The sequence below is a fragment of the Pithys albifrons genome, chromosome 3 (genome assembly GCF_047495875.1).
Source record: "Pithys albifrons albifrons isolate INPA30051 chromosome 3, PitAlb_v1, whole genome shotgun sequence".
NCBI lineage: Eukaryota > Metazoa > Chordata > Aves > Passeriformes > Thamnophilidae > Pithys > Pithys albifrons.
In genome coordinates, this window is record NC_092460.1 from 5842122 (window position 1) to 5860537 (window position 18416).

Here is an 18416-nt window from a genome sequence, read left to right on the forward strand (position 1 = left end):
CCACAGAACCACTAAGGTTGGAAATGACCTCTGAAATCATCGAGTCGGAGCACTAACCTCACAGTGCCATGTTCACCACTAAGCCATGTCCCCAAGTACCACATTGAGACTTTATTCCAACAGTTCTAGGGATGGTGATTCTATCACTTTCCTGGGCTGCCTGTTTCTTCCCTGGATACTTTTAACTCATCTCTTTTTGAAGGGGATAGAATAGAAGTACTTGGAAACAGCTTATCCATTTCCATGTGAGCATCAGGCAAAGACCAGCATGGAAAGCTGGCGTGGAGTATGGCGTGACACATCATGGAGCTGCTTTAACCCACAGTGTAATTACAGTGACAATTTCTGCCTCTTGAAGCATCAGGATTGAAGTGGTTGCCCTGAAGGAGAAAGAAAGTTAGTGGGAGAATTGCAACCAAATCTAGGTTGGGAAGTGTAGCACTTGGTCTGCATTGGATTAAAAGTGATCAGCGTGGCCAAAGGGGTCCTGTGAGAGACAGGTAAGCAGGCTGAAAGGAAATTGGAAATATTAAAGAAATGAAGCTAGACTGGATAGAACTAGTTTTACAATTCCCTATTCCTCTTTGATTTGGTAGCATTAGGCAGACTCATGGGTAGATTGCACAGACTTATGCGTGACAGCAAGACACTTTTCCACACGAATAAACCCCCTGAAATTAATTGGACCGCTCACAAAAGTGCCTGGGAATGTGAACTAGGCTTGAACATTTCAGCCCTCAGATCTGATCTTTCTTCAGCAATGTAGGGGCCAGGCTGCCTGGTGAACAGCAACAGCTCAGCTAGAAATGGGAGTTTCAAGCCACTCACTGTGAGTGGGTCAAGGTCTCCTTGCTGAGGAGCATCTCAGCTCAGCTGAGTTCTCCTTGGTAAGAATCAGATTAAAATTAAATTGAAAAAAACTATTCCTGAAATGAAAGCAGAGCCCAGCCACAGGTTTGTGCTTGCCACAAACTGTCATTTGTTTGCTGTGCCATGCAATTGCCTCCAAATGTCTGCTTTTAGCTGTTGGCAAATGCTTTCAGTGAGAATTAGCCTGAACTGCAATGAGGGAAATGTAAATTTAGGTAGTTCTTCCACGTGTGCACATGGGAATTCTTCCATAAGAGGACACAGCCAGGCAGTCCCTTAAATTGGGATGTGCCTGAGCTTTCAGAGTGTCCACAGAGGCATTTGATTCAGCTGAGGTGGTTGTTCACCAGTTGCAAATGGGCTCCTGAAAAACCAAACCGGATGCAAAATTCCCCTCATGTGTTGGTCTGGAAAAAAACAGCTTTGTTGTTGTTTCAAAGAGTTAGTGAGCCAACAATGCAAAGCTTTGGAGGTGGTTACTGCGTCTTTACTGGAGTCTCTAAGAGCTATACAAAGTCTGAAGACACTGTATGTACAGTACATCTTTAATAAGAAGGGAACCACAGTCTACCAAACTCTGCCAAATAAACTTTTAATACATACTGTACTTCATTCAGTAGTTGTCCATCTCTTCTTCATGGAATATCTAACAGCTCTAAAAATATTTTCTTGGAAGAGGATAGAATTATTATTGTTATATATCAATCAAGTATGGTTAATGAAGCAAAGCCAGCATGCTAGTATTGCACAAGGAGAAAAGCCTCCAGAACATAAAGTGAAACAACAAAAGCCCTCAAAATTCTGCCAAAGGGAACAGGAAGCTCTGGATGTCACATCGGTAGGAGTTGTGTAGCTCTTAGGCGTCCTTGTACCGCAGCAGGTTTGCTTTGCCTCTTCTCTGCCACATTCCTCTCTCAAACAGGTAGGGAACTTCCAGACCATTACAAAAAAGGAAAAAAAAATACAGCAGCTGCAGCAAAGTGTGGTACTATTCAATTTCTTGAAGAGTGAGGCTTTTATTTCAAAATATCATATATTAATATATATATATTTCTATATATATACTTTAACTGGTATAAAGTAAATTGTAGATCCAAACTTATACTGTTGTTTGTACTTCGCAATCTCAGAAACTTTAGCAAAGGAACCATTTTCTTCATTTTTTATTTTCAGCTGTCAAAAATCAGGGGCATTATTTCCACTGAATACTTCCTTTCACCCAGTAAAGCCACTGTTGTTATCTGGTAAACAGTCAAAGTGCAAATAAGAAATCCATTTGGCTTGTAAATGCTGAGATGGTTTTAAACTTTCAATACTTTGTCCTCATAAATCAGCAGGGCTTTCACTGTCTCCGTGCAGACACGGGCGCTCTGTTAAGTCCTCGGGTGGATCTGCAGTGAGAAAGAGCAAAAGAGTCAGATACATAAAATATGAGGGGGTTTTTAAATATATTCTTTTGGGAAAGAAAGGCCTGGGCTCTGTGGCACACAGCTGAGTTTCAGCTGCAGTATTAGGGGTGTGTATGTCTTTTCTCTTAGGGCTGCAGGGATGTAAGGACATGCAAGAGGCAGACCCTGAGCAAGCTCCTGCCTGTGCCTTGGGAGATGCTGGACGTGCATCGGCCACCTGGGTTGGTGGTGCAGGAGATCACAGAATCACAGAATGTCTTGGGTTGGAAGGGACCTTAAAGAGCATCCAGTTCCAACCCCCCTGCCATGGGCAGGGACACCTACCACTATCCCAGGCTGCTCCAAGCCCTGTCCAACCTGGCCTTGGACACTTACAGGGATGGGGAAGCAACAGCTTCTCTGGGCAATCTCTGCCAGGGCCTTCTCACCCTTACAGAGAAGAGTTTCTTCCCAATGTCTAATCTAAACCTATTGTCTTTCAGTTTGAAGCCATTCCCCTGGAGTAGTTACAGCAGCCCATGGTGCCAAGGTGCTATTTGCTGTGGGGTGAGGAGCAGAGGCTGCTAAGAAATGTGATGGTCCCTCAGGGCACCATAAAATGCCCTGCAGTTCCCTGATGGCATAAGGCATGGAAATCCAAAAGTTCCCCTGGAAACTGGGAGGTGGGTGGGCTGTAACACAGGGCACAGGCTGTGAAGCTGGAGAGGTGCTTTGAGCTGAGCTGCTCTGCCAGTCCTCAAGTGCTCAGCAGTTTAATTTCCATCCTCCAGATTATCAGCAACATCCAGCCTGAGATGCTGCTGTTCCATTTCCCCTGGTGCCAGTTGCTCTGCTGAAATGTGATGTGATTTCCAGGCGGGTCCTGGTGTAGCTCCAAGGGCCCCACATTTTTAAGGAAAGCACTGAAAGTTATTTTCTTAAATTAAAAAAAAAAAAAAAGAAAAAAAAAGAAAAGAGTGACTAGGGATTAAAAAAAAAATTGAAACTACTCCAAAAATTGAATGACAAAATGATTTCTTTCCAGTGTTGTTTGTCACCTGACTGACCACCGATAGAAAACATATTGATCCATTTACAGGAGCTGTGACCTTTATATCTTTGGCTTTAAAACTTAATTAATGACCTGTGCTAAAGAACTAAACAGAAATAAGTGCATGAAAAGGAGGCAATGGAGGATGTGCTGGCAAAGACTTCACTGGATCTGTTGTCCACCTCCTTCTGACATTATTCAGTATTAATCACCCTAACAAATTATATATAGTGTATATACATGTAGTCATAAATATATACACACATATGCTTATAAGTCATTTATTGTAGGCCTGGAAAAAATACTAATGGGTATTTTAATCCTGAGAGTCATAAAGGTGAATGTTTTCCCTGTCAGGACAGCAGCTGCCCAACATGAATGTATTTGGTGTAAGGGAAAGCCTTCATTAAAACAGTTTACGGCCTATGCAGACTTGCTGTAGCTTTTTTGGCTCATCACCACAGATATAACCAGGATGTTGACTGATTTGTCATGTTTTTTCTGCTTTCTTTACTTCCTTAACTACATAAATTAGACAGACATGGCCCAATCTTGTGGCCTGGATTGTGGTCAGAACAGATTACATTGTAATCTCTCTCTGTGCTGCCCTCTGAAATGGCAAAACAAAGAAGAAAATCTCTGTTTCATAATCTGATTTCTTCCATTATTTTACATTTATGTTGCCAGACTTGACACAACAGTACAGATTCAAGTGAAGTTTCAGGGATTAAGAAGGGAATTTTTGCTCAGAAAATTCAAGAGACAGTTGCTAAGCACATCATGTCATGTTGCCTTTGTCAATTGGGTTCTGTAATGATATTTTAAAGCAACAAAGCAAAATACTACTGGAAGCAGCACCATAAGGTACTCCCCTCACAAGCTAATTAAAATAATTCCTGTGGGTAAATGAAGAAATACTTTTTTCAGTTCTGAGCATTCACTCTGCAAGTATTTAATTTAAATGAAATACAATAATGCATACTGAATAGATTGGACCATACTTCTGCATATTAATGAAGCTGCTAAATTTCTAGCAGTCACTTCTATCGCCTAAAACTAGTTTATATGATGAGGATTGGGGGTGTTAAGAGTAGGACAGTTTGACTGAAAAAAGCAAATGCAATTCCTAAATTATATAACTTGCAGACAGACTGCAGAAGGACTGAATTATTGTATAAGATACTTCATGTTGCTTCTTCTTCAACTTTCTTCCATTTTAATTCTCCAGTTTGTGAGGAAAGTGTTGCCTCACTGGAAAGGACATGTGATAGGTTTGTGATTTGGAATTTTTTAACTGCACTGCAAGGCACATACTTTAGGGCACGACCTTCCAGTGGTTCTGCAGTGTGATGAGCTGAGAGCACAGAGGGATTTGCAGCAACAATGACACTGAGTCATGAAATCAAAGTTCCTTCCATGCTTTCTTCTTATTTCTAGGAGATGACAGAGATAATATGGATCCTGGTTTTGGTGGTGACTTACTGCCTTCTGCAAAGAAAATCTCCCAAATTAGCAGGTATCCTAATAATTTAATGTGTTGGTGTGATCAGCTGTGCCAGAAGGCACCACTCAAGAAACTGGGGGTGTAACACAAATCATTCATTCTGGGGTAGATCATATGGAGGGAAAACAAAGAATTCAGATGGCATGGGGGCCAGTTAGGGTAAAATCTCCTCCTTCAACAAAAGCTTAGAAGACAGGAAAAATGACTAGCATTCGGACTGTAGAAAAAGGAGGAAGTCAGAAAATCATGACACTAAGCAAGTTCCTGTGAATTAGCAGCTGAGCATATAGAATTTCTCAACAAATAGGGAAAAATGTCTTGAAAATATGCTTTTAAAAAAAATTATCAGTTTTCAAAAGGTATTTCCCACTTCAGAGAAAAGCAAAATTTATATATTTATAAAAAATATCTTGTGTTGAGAACCACACAGTTTTCTTGGAAAAAAAAATCCAATTGTGGTATGAAAATAAGTTAATTAAAATTGTTGAATACAAGTATAGGTAGCAGTTTTAAGCAAATGGCTGTGAAACAACCCCACAATGCAAAAGAAAAGCTAAAGTCTATTTTTGAAAACCACTTTTATTCCCCAGGCAATCTCAGAGTGGGAGATGTTTAGGCAGCTCATTCACACTCTCTCTCTTTGCAGTCCCTTCTCTGTGTTCTCCTGGCACCGTGTGGTGAAAGCTGTCGGCACCTGTTGGCCTGTGTCACCTGAACCTTCAGCAGTCTCAAGAACATGCCACTAATGGATTCACAGGGCTACAGCTACCCTGAAGTAAGACCAGGAATGGAGTCAGTGAGGTGAGTCCTCTGACACAAAGCCCGTGTACAGCTGCTAACACAGATGTGGCCTGGAATGGCCAAGGAACTGAGGTAGGATCCTGCAGATCCCCTTAAGCTAATATTCTTCCTTTTATCTGCTAGGAGGGGACTCAGTGATGTGCACTTGGGGGTATTTTGAGGTGAAAACTTCTTTCAGAAAGTGACCTGGCAATTCAGCAGCTCCACCCTGCTGGTTACCAAGTCTGGCCCCAGCTGACCAGCCTGACCCATCTGAATTCTCACCAAATTATGGCCAGAAGCACTGAATGACTGGGGAGGTGTGCAGTGATCCTTAAGATTTTTGCAGCAGAAATGATGATGGGAAAGACATGGGTGAGCAATCATTAGTGATTCCCTTTCAAAATAAGACCTTCTGGGTATAGACAGAAAAATTACTTACTCTGGTGGTCTTGATTTTATTGCCAGTTGCACACATCCATCCAGAATTATCCGGCAACGTCTTACATTCCTCTCCTTCTAGGCAGGGCTCCATCTCACACCACCACTTCCCAATCACTATAGAAGCTAAAAGAGAAAAGACAATGTTCACAACTGTGTTACATTGAACAAATCTAATTAAATAATGTCTCAAGGGTCTAGCACCGCATTTAAAAGGCAGAGTGTCCCTTCAACTGAAGTTTAGTTGTAAGGATTTCATATTTAATTACTTCTTTGGCATCCTGTATTGCTGAGGACAGTGCAGTGCTTTCCACAGGCTCCTCACACACGAGTCCTGCTCTGTTACCATGCTGTGACTGCAGGGAAAACTGGGATGCAGCAATGCTGCTGCAGACCAAAGGACCATCCACCCTCACTGCCTGTCTCCACGAGTGCCAATCTGATCTTTATGGACATGCAAAAGTACAGGACAAGCCTAAAGAGATTTTCCTCAGAATATTCTCTGGCTCTTCAGGACTTGTAGTCCAGGCAGCTCCCGTAAAAACTGTGTCTGCTTTGCTTTCAGTACATGCAGCTGTTTTGTTTGTTTGTTTGTTTGTTTGTTTTAATCACAAATCTCTCCAGAATTTTTGAACTCATGGAGACTTTTAGCTTTCCCAGTATTCCATGGCAGGGAGTGTAACAACTAGAAACAGAAGGCAAGGTAATACTGAACAGTAGCAGAAGTTGCTTGTTGAAGCCTGATTATGAATTTTTTAGAAACTTTATTATCTCTAGCAGTAACTTTTAATCTCCAAATATTTAACATTGTAAATAACGACAGTGTTTGGACCTTGTTGTTTGAATTCAATTGGCACATATGTTTGCGACCTTGAGTGTACCTTAATGAAGTTTCTTGCCTGGGAATTGCTATCTGACTATATCCTTAACTGTATCTTAATGACATTTTTTGTCTGGGGATGTTGATAAACTTTAGCTCACCTTGCAACTGTGACAAAGCTGGCACATGAGTGGCTCTGTGTGTGGTTTGTTTTCTCTGGCAAGAATTAATTTCATGGCTGCACTCAGGAAGCCTGTCAAAGCTTTCTGCACAGTCACTCAAAGAGAGATGCTTAACCCATTCATATCGCCCCACGTGGCTGCTTCAAGATCACAAAATACCTCTCAAGCAGCTGACTACCTTACACCACACCATTCAGCTTTGGAAAAAAATGTGTTGTGCATGTATTGATTTAAGGACATTTCAGAGTTTATAATTAAATTCTTGAATACGGAATTGGATAGAATAGTTCAGTTGGAAGGGCTCTACAATGATCCTCTAGCTCTGTGTTGCCTTTCCTGATCCTTCCCACAGATTATACCCAATTTTTATCATTTTATCAATTTTATCCATATATACCACACAAAAAAGAAGCCCTTTGCACCTGTGCTTGCAAGGGAGTTTAATGATGCTATTCACACACCTTTTTCAGAAGTGTCATTAATGTTGCTAACAGTAGAGAAAAGAGATGTCTTTCTTCGCTGTGCATGAAAAGGCACGAGGGCTGAATCTGTGCTCTAATAACAGATTGTGCAGTGGGCAAACTGAAAAACCACATCCTGCTAAATACTGGCCCTCAGAGCAATCATCAGAGCAGAGCATCCTTGGGATGTGTGAGAAGAATCCTCTGACATGGAAGCAAAAATGATGATCATAATTATTTATTAGCGGCAGAGCTGCAGTTTTAAATAACCACAGAGAAGGCTCCTACACTAAAACCCACAAACCTGAACGCCCCACCCTAGGAAGGTCACAGTGTAAAACAGAGATATGACACGAATACAGACTGAGAGGCAGCACCAAGGAGCAAAGCTGTTCATAGCAATTAAAAAGATCTAACTGCTTATTGATGCAGCCCAAGTATTCAGATCGTGACCTTGAAAAATAATCAAATGCAAAGTCGGTGCTGAACCTTAATGGCAACTGATTCATGTAATGGTGTGCAGGTTTGAGTAGGTCCATACACACATTTATTTATTTGTTTGTTTATTTGATTAATAAATTGTGATTACAATGCAGTTGCAATCACAAGGAAACTCATCCAAGTGTCCATCAGTGAGTACCCTCACCTGGGCTTCAGACCAGGCTCCTTTGATTATTGGGGAAACTGAGGCCCTTTGCAGATGAAAAGCTCCTATTTTTCTCAATATGTAAGTAGGCAAAGTCCTTTGTAAGTCTGAAACACTACAAAGCTCACTGTGGTCTAGTGCTCAGCCCCACACTGTGGCAGGGACATCCAGAGCCTAATGAAAATTACTTCCTTTGAGTCTTGTGTTAATAGATTTTCTCTTCCATTGTGAGCTGTTTAATCTTTAGGACCAGTTGTCATTGGGCACTGTTGATGAGTTCTACTTGATTTCAAAGTTTTACACCTCCAGCTCTGTTCAAAGAGGGAGGGAAAAAGCTTTAAAATGAATCACAGTCTGCAGCAAAGAGACTGAGTCCACCTGTAGGAGGAGGGGGCAAACCTTCTCCAGTGAATATGATGCAGCGTCTCTGTGTTTAGGTTATGTCTCTCTGAGATTGCTGAAGCAGTTGTGTGTGAGAGAAAATTGCTCAAGTTAAGATGCTTTTCCCCAGGGTGGTTTATATTCCATAACTCCCAGATCCTGAGAAACCTGAGCTTCTGGGTGACGTGAACCACTAATTTTGGAGGAGAATTACAGATTCCTGTTAGTCACCAGGCAGCACAGGCTGTGAGTGCTCACATCATGCTGAATTAGACACCTGTAATGTTTTGAAGTGGTTTTCATTGTGTTCTTCTCACTGTCTGGGGAATACATGAAGCACAGAGTTTCTTCATGCAAGGCTGCATTGACTGACACAGATACCCTCAGCCATGGGGAAAGAAAAACTGTGTGATATAGAAAAGCCTTGACTATTTCTGCTTTGCTTGTGTTTTGTGTTAGCTTTATTTTTTCTCCCTAGCTCCTGCTCAGTTAAATAAGGGATTGCTTATATCTGAGTTACTGTCAAGAAAATGCCTCGTTTATCTGAATATTAAACTAAACACACAACTGATGGGGCTGGGGAGAAAAGCAACTTACTTCAGAAAATTCTCAAGATTTCTTTTCCAGCCAATTCACATTTGTTTGTTTTGTTTAGGTTTGTTTTGTTTTTATATCTATGTTTACAAAGCTCTAGAAAAAAAATGATCAAAATATTTAACTTTTTATGTATTTAGTCTGCATGGTTTAACACAAAAAAGCATTTGGTTGAAGTGGCATTTGCTAATCGTGTGCTCCAGAGAAATAAGTTACAGATAAGAAATCTCAGGATGGGATTGAATATAGGAAAAGAGCAATAGAATAGCTTATATTTTCTAGTGTTTACACAATTTTATTGCATTTTAAAATACATTTGTTCCCAAAGACCTCAGGTGGCTGCAGGGAACTGCCAGTTTGGGTTGGATTCAGTGGGTTTCAGCCTTCAAAGTTCATGAGAACCTTTGCAGGCTGCAGAAGGGTAGTGACCGTGTTCTGACTTGCTCTTGTGCAGCACCTGGAGCACTAAAGTTTGATGCATGAAAGAGCTGGAGAGAGATGTTTTCCCCCTGAATTTCAGTAACAAAGTATTCTGTTATGGGAATGCACTGAACATCTGCCTGTTGAAACTCCTAAACTTACTGTATTTTACATTTATCAGTCTTCAAGTTCTTGCCCTGAACTGCAGCGACTCAGTTGTTCAAAGCCCTCTTACATGTGATTAAGAGGACAAGGACAAAGCAAATGTGCACACACAGCCCAGGGACTCACAGACACTGCTTTTGTCATGTTTGCTACTCCAGTGTGTATAGAAAATGCAAAGACTTTTTTTTTTCAGATAAAATTCTCCTTGAACTTTTCTACATTTGTATTTAGGAAACTGCTTTCACAACATGACAAACTCTATATGACAATAAGTATAAAGACATTATATTTAACAATGTAACAATATGACAATCCTCACAGAGTAATAGATAACTTTAATTCATGTTTATGGAATACCCCGAAATATGAAAACAGAGCAAAGTATCATCATGCATTTTTCAACAGTTTAGAGGGAACAAGCTCTGTATTGAAATGTTCCAAGATTGCTTCTGCAGTCGCCATTAGAAAGCCACAGCAGCTCTCTTTGTGCCTGTGATAAAGTGCACACATTTTGTTTGTATAGACATAGAACACAAAGGAATGGAGATATTAGATTGCACTTCCTCCTGATTTTGGATATCATGTTACTCCAAGGAATAAGAAGCAGAGTTGATTTTCAAAACCAATACAACCAATCATAGCAGGATGGGAAAGTTTCCACTGTAACTATAGAACATTCCATTGTAATCTAGTTTCCACCAGTGAAGATTGATATAAATAAAATTTAAATAGAGAACACATTTCACAGATGTCAGAAGTGAAAAGATTTTGTCAGCTTAATGAAAAGATATCAATTTTCTCCACTTTATTCAATAAATTGTGAGTCATTTTCTAAATGGATTAGATTAAAGGAAAGTTCAAACTCCCCGTGAGAGACTCTTGAGCTGATGGAGACTTTGGCAATGGCAGTAGCACAGAGGTGGGGAAAATCTTTCAGGTACTTTTATTTTTTTCAAAATAAATGGATCTAAACCAGAGTAGGAGAAACTGTAACCCTGTGCTCACCTATTCCTTATATAACAAAATCTCAGAGAATTGAATGAGACATGTAGTTTCTCTTACTTTATTGGGATGTCATGGGGAGCAGGATGGAGGTGGGAACACTCTTTCTAGGATGAGAAAACTGTACTGAAAGAAAGTGTCACATGAAGGGTTATGGATTTCATAAACAGACTGAGATAGCAGCTACTCAGGGAGCTGTAAAGCAATAATCTGATAAGTTAAAGAATACAAATCCGAAACAAAAGATTTCAGGTTGAATATTGCTATCTAGGAGAAATACAGGATGTTTCCTACAGGGAGCCCGAGCTATCAAACTCCCTGCTTTAATTCAATCTTACTCAATTTTAGAAGTATCAATCTAATGCTCCTGCAGTGTAATGCTTTGCTGACTTTCATAACAGACCTCTCATAGCTCTGGGAAAATGGACATTTCTCCAGTTTAAAATACAAGCACAGTGCAATCAGTCTGGCAAGTGGTGTCTCATATCCCTAATTGCCTCACATGCAGTCTTGCTGAGTTAATTTAATATTTTTTAATTGTAGTAAACATTAAAAAGAGATCAACACACTAAACTTTTTTTTATGAACACTGATCTCTGCAATATTCTCCAGGTTTCTCAACAGTATTTTATTATTTCACTGTCAGAAACTTGAGAGAATTGAAGATTGTTTTTCCATTCATAATTCTTGATTTTTCACTGCAATCTATTTAGCAACCAGAGTAGGGTATTTTAAAGGGTGTCTGAATAATGCTGTGGGCTGCACTGAAATACACCCATTAAATATGAAAGGGCAGATTAGACACAAAGAATCAATGAACAATTTCCTTCTAAGATTTGCATAAACCAGCAAAAAAGGGTGTTAATTTGGCAGCATGAGAAGACTCACCGGTGAAAAACCACTTACACTGCCATTTCTGAGCAGTTGACACAGTGCTGGGGAAATCAGGAAAAATGGCATGAACATGTTGTGTACTCCCCTTGTGACAACATGACTAATAGAGGTGCTGCTGGCCAATGGCCTGAGAAGCAGAAACTCTAAAAGCTCTGCTTCTCACTTTGTTACTACAGGTAAATCCTCTCCTTGCTATCTCAATTTTCCATTGTAATTTTATTTACTGAAGAGGATGAGTTATTCTTGCCGTGTTTCCTTGTGGGTTCCCCTCTGTCTTTCCTGACTTGCCGAACTTTAACACTGTACTGTGGCATTTTGGGACTGACTTTTTATCTGCATTTGTGCAACTTGAAGAATGGTGTCTTGGCCTCAGCTTGGGTTTCCCAGGTACTAAGAAAATAAATGGTAACATTAAAATTATGTGAAGTCTGTGTGCTGCCAGAAGGTTTTTAAGCACATGCCTGACTTTGAGCCGAATAGAGATGGTCTGTTAAAAAGCAGATTTCACACAAAATAGCTTAGACCTTGCTAAGGAATTTCTGCTCCTTAATCTTGTTCAGCCTGGGAGTGTCAAATGCTACAGCTTTGTCATTTTTCCATGTCCCTTTCTTTACACCTTTGGAAACAAATGCTGCTTAGACATATGGCTGAGGGACACCCATAGCTGAAGTAGGACCACGATTTCTCAAGGGTGGCACCTTCATGGTGAGTGAACGTGCATCTTCACTTCCATGAGTCCATTAACAACGACAGTACTCAGGTCCTCTGAGTGCTTATAAAGTGTGCCCAGCTGTTCAGAGGTAAAAACCCCTTGTTTTGTTAGCCTGGTACACAGATAAAATATCCAGATTTTAAGAACTGTAGAATTTGCATAATTATGTTCAGAGTTGGATGGATGTCAGCAGCAATGTGTAGGACAAGGAAAAACAACCAAAATTTTTCTTGGACACTCACAGTTCAACTTGTGTGATCTTTTCAAAGTCTCAGATTTTAAGGTAATAAAAATTGAAGCCAGCAGCAGCTGTCAGGCTTGGGCAATGCATTGTGACACTCCTCCCCAGAGGTGCCAGCAGGTCCCAGGTCGGTCATGAGACTCCGTTCTCATTTGATAAACCTGTACTCAAAAGGTGTTGTTGGTTTTTTTAAGCTTTAATTATTCCACATTCCACTGAGCTCAGGCAGGACCAGTGCTTGACACTTCTTTCTCTGAAAGTCATGGATCATAGTTGATATTCTAGCTGAACCTCCACTGCATTATCTATGGGGATACTTGATTTCTGCAATGAAAGGCAGAGAAAGCCTCAACAAAACTGATTTTTGCAGATATCTGTGGCAGAGAGAAAGGACATGAAATGATAAAATAAATCATGTATGATAAACTTGTCTCCCCAAAAGTGCATGGTGTATTCTGTGACCTTCCAGAGTGCTAGGACACAGCCTTTTATTTTTTCTTGGAATTTCCTGAACTCATGCACAGCAACAGCTAAGGCAGGTGTCAAGCCACCCACCTTTATTTATAGTTTTATGGGTGTGAGTTTATTGGTGTTTGACATAACCTCTCTGCAAAGGCAGTGGGTCATTTGAGAGCAGCCTGCTGGCATTAATGAATGCTAATGAGACTAATGAGAACCTGAAATGACACATTCAGGCAGCTGAAATGAATGTAGGTGACTGAGGATCCCCTTCCAGCCTGTATGGGGAAAACATTGTTTATGGGTTAGGGAAACCCATTGCTGCTATTTATTACTGAAGTTTGGAACTGAATCCACCTCCCTGCTGCAGAACAGAGCTGAGAGAAGGCTGATAAAATATTTGTGCAAAGAAGCACTGTTACTTACACCCTATTTGAGTGGCTTCAGACAACCCCATGAAAGCTTAATCTTATTGTCATGTATTTAATGAAATGCCAACGAACTGCAGCACAATTATGTATTTTTGGAAAGACAATAGGAAGCTACTTATAAATATTCACAGACATGTTTCAGACCAGGGTTGAGGACTGGTGTCCATCAAAAAAGAACGATGTCTCCATGCAACGTTAATTTTTCATTAATAATAATTCATTAATAAAGTAAATGAATGAGTTGAAATACAGGGGGAGAAGAACCAGGCTGTGAGATGAGGATAAGGTGGGTACACAGAGATTTTTGAGTGGCCTTGCAATGCTGTTCCTTTAATGGCTGCAGGGACCCTGAGTCATATATATTTGTATAAATATATATGTATGTGTACATATATACATGTATGTGTGTGTATGAATGATGAGTGTCAGTGGTGCTGATGCTGCTGGGGAGCTGTTTGCTCACACAACCAGCACTGCTGGGAATCAGCTGTGAGGAGTCAAAGATACAAGTGCTGTGACTTTGTCTCTCCTGATGCTGCAATTCAGCACCCAAGAACAATTCCTGACTGGTTCTGTTAGAAACCAACGATCTGTGTTTGGTGTGTGATCCAACAGTTACTGCAGAAACAGGGGAAAAAAACCCTCCTTATTTTTTTGCAGGTTTCAGACCAAATCTGGTGTCTGTAAAAGTTGCCATTTGCGAATTCCTGTGCTGTGGGTGTTGATTTAGGGATGTGGAAGGGAAAAGCTGCGAGATGGGCTCTGAAGGGTGAAAGTCTATTATGAAATTTTGACTGAATGAGGTGCCAGAATCACAGCTTAGCAGCAAAGCACTCTATGAAAGAACACTGAAAATGAATAAATTATATAACTGTAATGCATTTATAAGGCATAACAAAGCATGCATAATATATTGGAGAGTTATCTGTTATGAAATTAAATTCTGGTGTACTGCTTGGGTATAAATTGTGTAGTGTTTCTGTCTTATTTTCTGTCAACAGAGAAGATTCCTGTAAAGAAATAAATGTGGAAAATTCTTCTATTGAATCTACAGAAATTAACAGAACATAATGTCATTATGTGTCATTAGTCAATGAAAACCACCTTTTCTTTTCCCTTTTATTTTTTGCTTATATCTGCTTTTCCAGTGAAAAATGTTGTTTGCTTTGGTTTTCCTTTTGAAATGCAAGCTATTATATTGTTACTGCTTTCCTCTATGAAAAATATTAAGTTCTCTGTGCTTTAAAGACATAAGGCTGAAACTCTAAGCTTAGAATATGTTGAAATATGTGTCTGGGTGTCTCTGCAGTAGGGCTGTCAGGTGGGTACCTGATGCTGAACAAAGCCTGGGAGGACAGAAGTGCAAAACAATAAAAAATACTAAAGAGCCTGAGCAGGAAAAGAGTGGGAAAAGGCAGGTTTACATTAAATATCAGGAGAAAATCCTTACCTGTGAGGGTGGGCAGGCCCTGGCACAGGTGCCCAGAGAAGCTGTGGCTGCCCCATCCCTGCAAATGTCCAAGGCCAGGCTGGACAGGGCTTGGAGCAACCTGGGCTGGTGGAAGGTGTCCCTGCCCATGGTAGGGGAGTTGGAACTGAATGATCTTTAAGGTTCCTTCCAGCCTAAACCATTCTATGATTCTACAATGCTGTTTTTCCTAAAGTCTGGATATCAAAGAATTTTTGGAAAAAGAGACTGCTGAGAGGTGTGAAGTACATGAAGCCATCTGCTATTCTTCCCTTAAAAAGGATGCAAAGAGGATAATAATCAGAGCTGGAAAATTCCTGAAGCAAAAATACCCCTTACTTTTCAGCTGTTATAAGTACCAAATGTCCTTAAAGGATCCCATCAGTACAAATCCTTCCTGGTGTGGTCAAACTTCCGTCCAAAACACCCACCAGCACAAGTCTTTGTCCTGCCTAGTGGCAGTAAGGCTGCCTAACTCCTCCATAGCTGGGGATTAAAACACTTATCAGTTTTAGTTGAAGTCCATCTATGCTTGACCTGATGTCTCATAATACATCCTGGGTAGGTTCTCTTTCCCCCAGAATGCTCTGCCTGTTGTGCTCTGCAGACTAAAAAAATAAATGAAAATCTATTATCCAATGGACACACATGCAGCAAAATGAGCCTTCAACATCTGCCTTTTGTCGGCAGTTGGTTGGGTTTCAGATGAAGTGATGCAGGTCAAAGCCCTGATGAACACAACCCATGGATGACCCAGGATGCTCCAGGAAGGGATGGGAGCAGCCCTTTGCTGTTGTCTGGATGCACCAGCTGTTTTCAGTCCACACCAACTACAGAAATGTGTTTATTCAACACCCCTCCCACCCAAATTGGCACTGCACAGGGTCAGGTGCCCTGTGCTCTCCTGCTGGGCATGATTCTATGGGAAATGAAAACTAAGGGAGGTTTTACTGTCCTAATGAACTTGCAGGTGGTGTGTGCTGCTTTATGCACAGTGGTACTGAAGGCAGTGCCTGCAAATTTCTCTAGGAGGTAGTTTAGTTAACTTACAATTATCTCTCTTGGAAAAGACAATATGGTCCAAATTCTTTTCCATGAACTGGGGATTGCTGTGGTATAAATCACACACCTGTAGAGCACTTAAACCTCCACAGTCCAGAAAAGCACAATTTAAAATCTGTATGTAGGAAGTTGTTTTCAAAGGTTAAGTTAAATGAGCCAACTGCCACTACACAAGGTAATTACTGATTTATTAAAAGTGTTGTATTCATTCAACTCTCTTTGTTCTGTGGTGTAAGACAAGTCTAATTTTGTTTTAAAGATTAAAGGAACATTTGTTTTTTTGTAAACAAATCCCTAGCTGCTATTACAAATTACATCATGCATAATCTTGACATGATAGATTGGGAGATATTTCAGTGCAACAATGCCCGTGCAATCAGAACAAGAACTGCAAGACTGAACAAAAATTGATGAATTGAGCTCACAATATTTTGTATCTCATATCATAGCTTAATTACAGCTTCAATATGCATGGAATAAGAGAAGTAACTCAATTATAAAAGCTTATCAGCAAGACTTACAAACAGTGAAATTCATGAGTGGATATTAAACTGACCTTAACTGACAAGCTTTCCTTTGAAATTATGTTTTCCTTCAGTGCTCATAATGCTTATTTACTCTGAAACCCTTTACAGAGCTGAGAAATCTGTTAATGGGCACTTGAAATTTCATGGTCACGTTGGTATTGGCACAGCTCATGTCTTTTTGCCTCCATTCAATTTAACTCTGAGTTGCATTATTTTAAAAGATCAAAATTCTCAACAGTGATATTTTCCCTCTTTTTCATTGTCCCTGGATTTCACTTCTTCTAGGTAAGTCTTTGCTACTAATAATTTATACAATGACCTTACCCTGTTGTCCTTACAGTGAGTAATCCTGAATTGAGACAAGGACCATTATTTCCATTGTAATGCACAAGATGTGCTCTTTCAAAAATAAGTATCTGGAAGGAGCTGTGAGTCGTAGGCTCCAGATACTCCAGGAGTTCTGTGCCTGCTGCAGTCAGGTGATTCTTAGCTATGAGGCCATAAGCTCCATTCTCATCACTACAAATAGGAGTTTAACATTTTGTTTTGCACAAACATCTGTCCTTGTTCTGCTTGATCTCATTAATGCTCATACAAAATGAATGGAAGTGGAGCCTGAGCATGCCCAGCGCAAGTTCTTTTACAAATATGAGCATGAATTAGTGTAAAATGCTTTACAGAAAATGTTCAGCTCTGCCAGTTGCAAAATGCATGCAAGCAGAAGCCCTCCAAAGACAAAGAGCTGAACAAAGACAATGAGAAGTGCTACAGTTACTAGAATACTAAAAAGAAAATTCTAGATGAAATTTTATAGTTTTATAATTCTCTAATTTTGCAATACTCCCTCCCTTCATTGATTTAAAGCACTTTAAAACAGCAAAAGCTGGCGTTTCTTTCTAAATATTCACCTCCAAAAACATTTGATCAAGATATTGGCTGATGAAACCCCTAATTCTGGCCATTATGTTGCAGTTTTCAGACTAATTCAGATTTATGATTTTCTACTTTAGCAGTGATCACCAGTGGAAGAGAAGATGGATGGAAAACACAAGCAGGTGAGTGGAAATGTGTTGGGAAAACAGAAGCGTGCAGCTAATCTGAACTGTCATTCCCCCTAGAGGTGAGTCCCTCTTTATGAGTGCTTTGTTTTATCAGCCATCACCTCAGGGCCCAGTCTGAGGCTTTACAGCAGGAACATCTCCTGGCCTATTTTGCAGGTTCACAAACTGACTCTACCAAGTTATCAAGAAATCCACGTGTCCACCTCAAGAGTCTCCTCAGACACAAGACAATTAAAGAAACACAGGGTGAAGGGGATCACCACCTGACTCCTTTTGATATTTAATCAATTTAACTATCCATTACCCAAATTCTGCAGACACTTCTGGCCTGATTGGCAACTGCCATTTATAATGTGCAGAGCCCTTGACAACCAGATATGACCATGTGCATGGAAAATGGGACTCAAAAGATGGGAATATCCACAAAGTGACTCTTCACCTTACCAACCAGCACTGCAAAACTGAGAACTCTGAACTGAAGTTTTCTTCAATTTTCAGAAAAAATTCATCCAGAGAAGTTCTTGCTATCCTGCTGGTGTCATTTTCCCCCATTCCTCTCATATAAGAAATCCCTTGCCAGGCATCAGTTGATCTGCCCTGGAGTTGCAGGATTGATATTCTTTCCAGCACCACTTTCAGTATCTGACTTCTCATTCAATCAATTGATCTCTATGAGTGAGTTCTTTCACTTGCTCCAGGCTTCTCCTCAGGACCAATCCTTCCCCTTCTGCTCATGAATCCAGTCTCCACATCTGTGATCCCAAAGTCCAGGCTGGAAGTGATGGCTCCTCCCCAGAACACCGACCACAGTGAAAGGAATGGCCACAGGTTCATTGTGTGTCACATTTGCTACAAA

At 40.4% G+C, this 18416-nt stretch overlaps 1 protein-coding gene across 2 annotated transcripts in view; it reads right to left on the minus strand.

Annotated features, from left to right (window-relative positions):
• Positions 1 to 1284: 1284 nt before the first annotated feature.
• Positions 1285 to 18416, minus strand: part of TAFA1 (TAFA chemokine like family member 1) — a 228840-nt gene continuing 211708 nt past the window's right edge. For both annotated transcript variants that reach the window (XM_071549683.1, XM_071549684.1), the window contains exons 4-5: positions 6036 to 6160; positions 1285 to 2261 (exon numbers count right to left, since the gene is read on the minus strand). In XM_071549683.1, the coding sequence (XP_071405784.1) occupies positions 2244 to 2261; positions 6036 to 6160 (143 nt within the window). In that variant the 3' untranslated portion in view covers positions 1285 to 2243. The remainder of the gene's footprint in view (positions 2262 to 6035; positions 6161 to 18416) is intronic.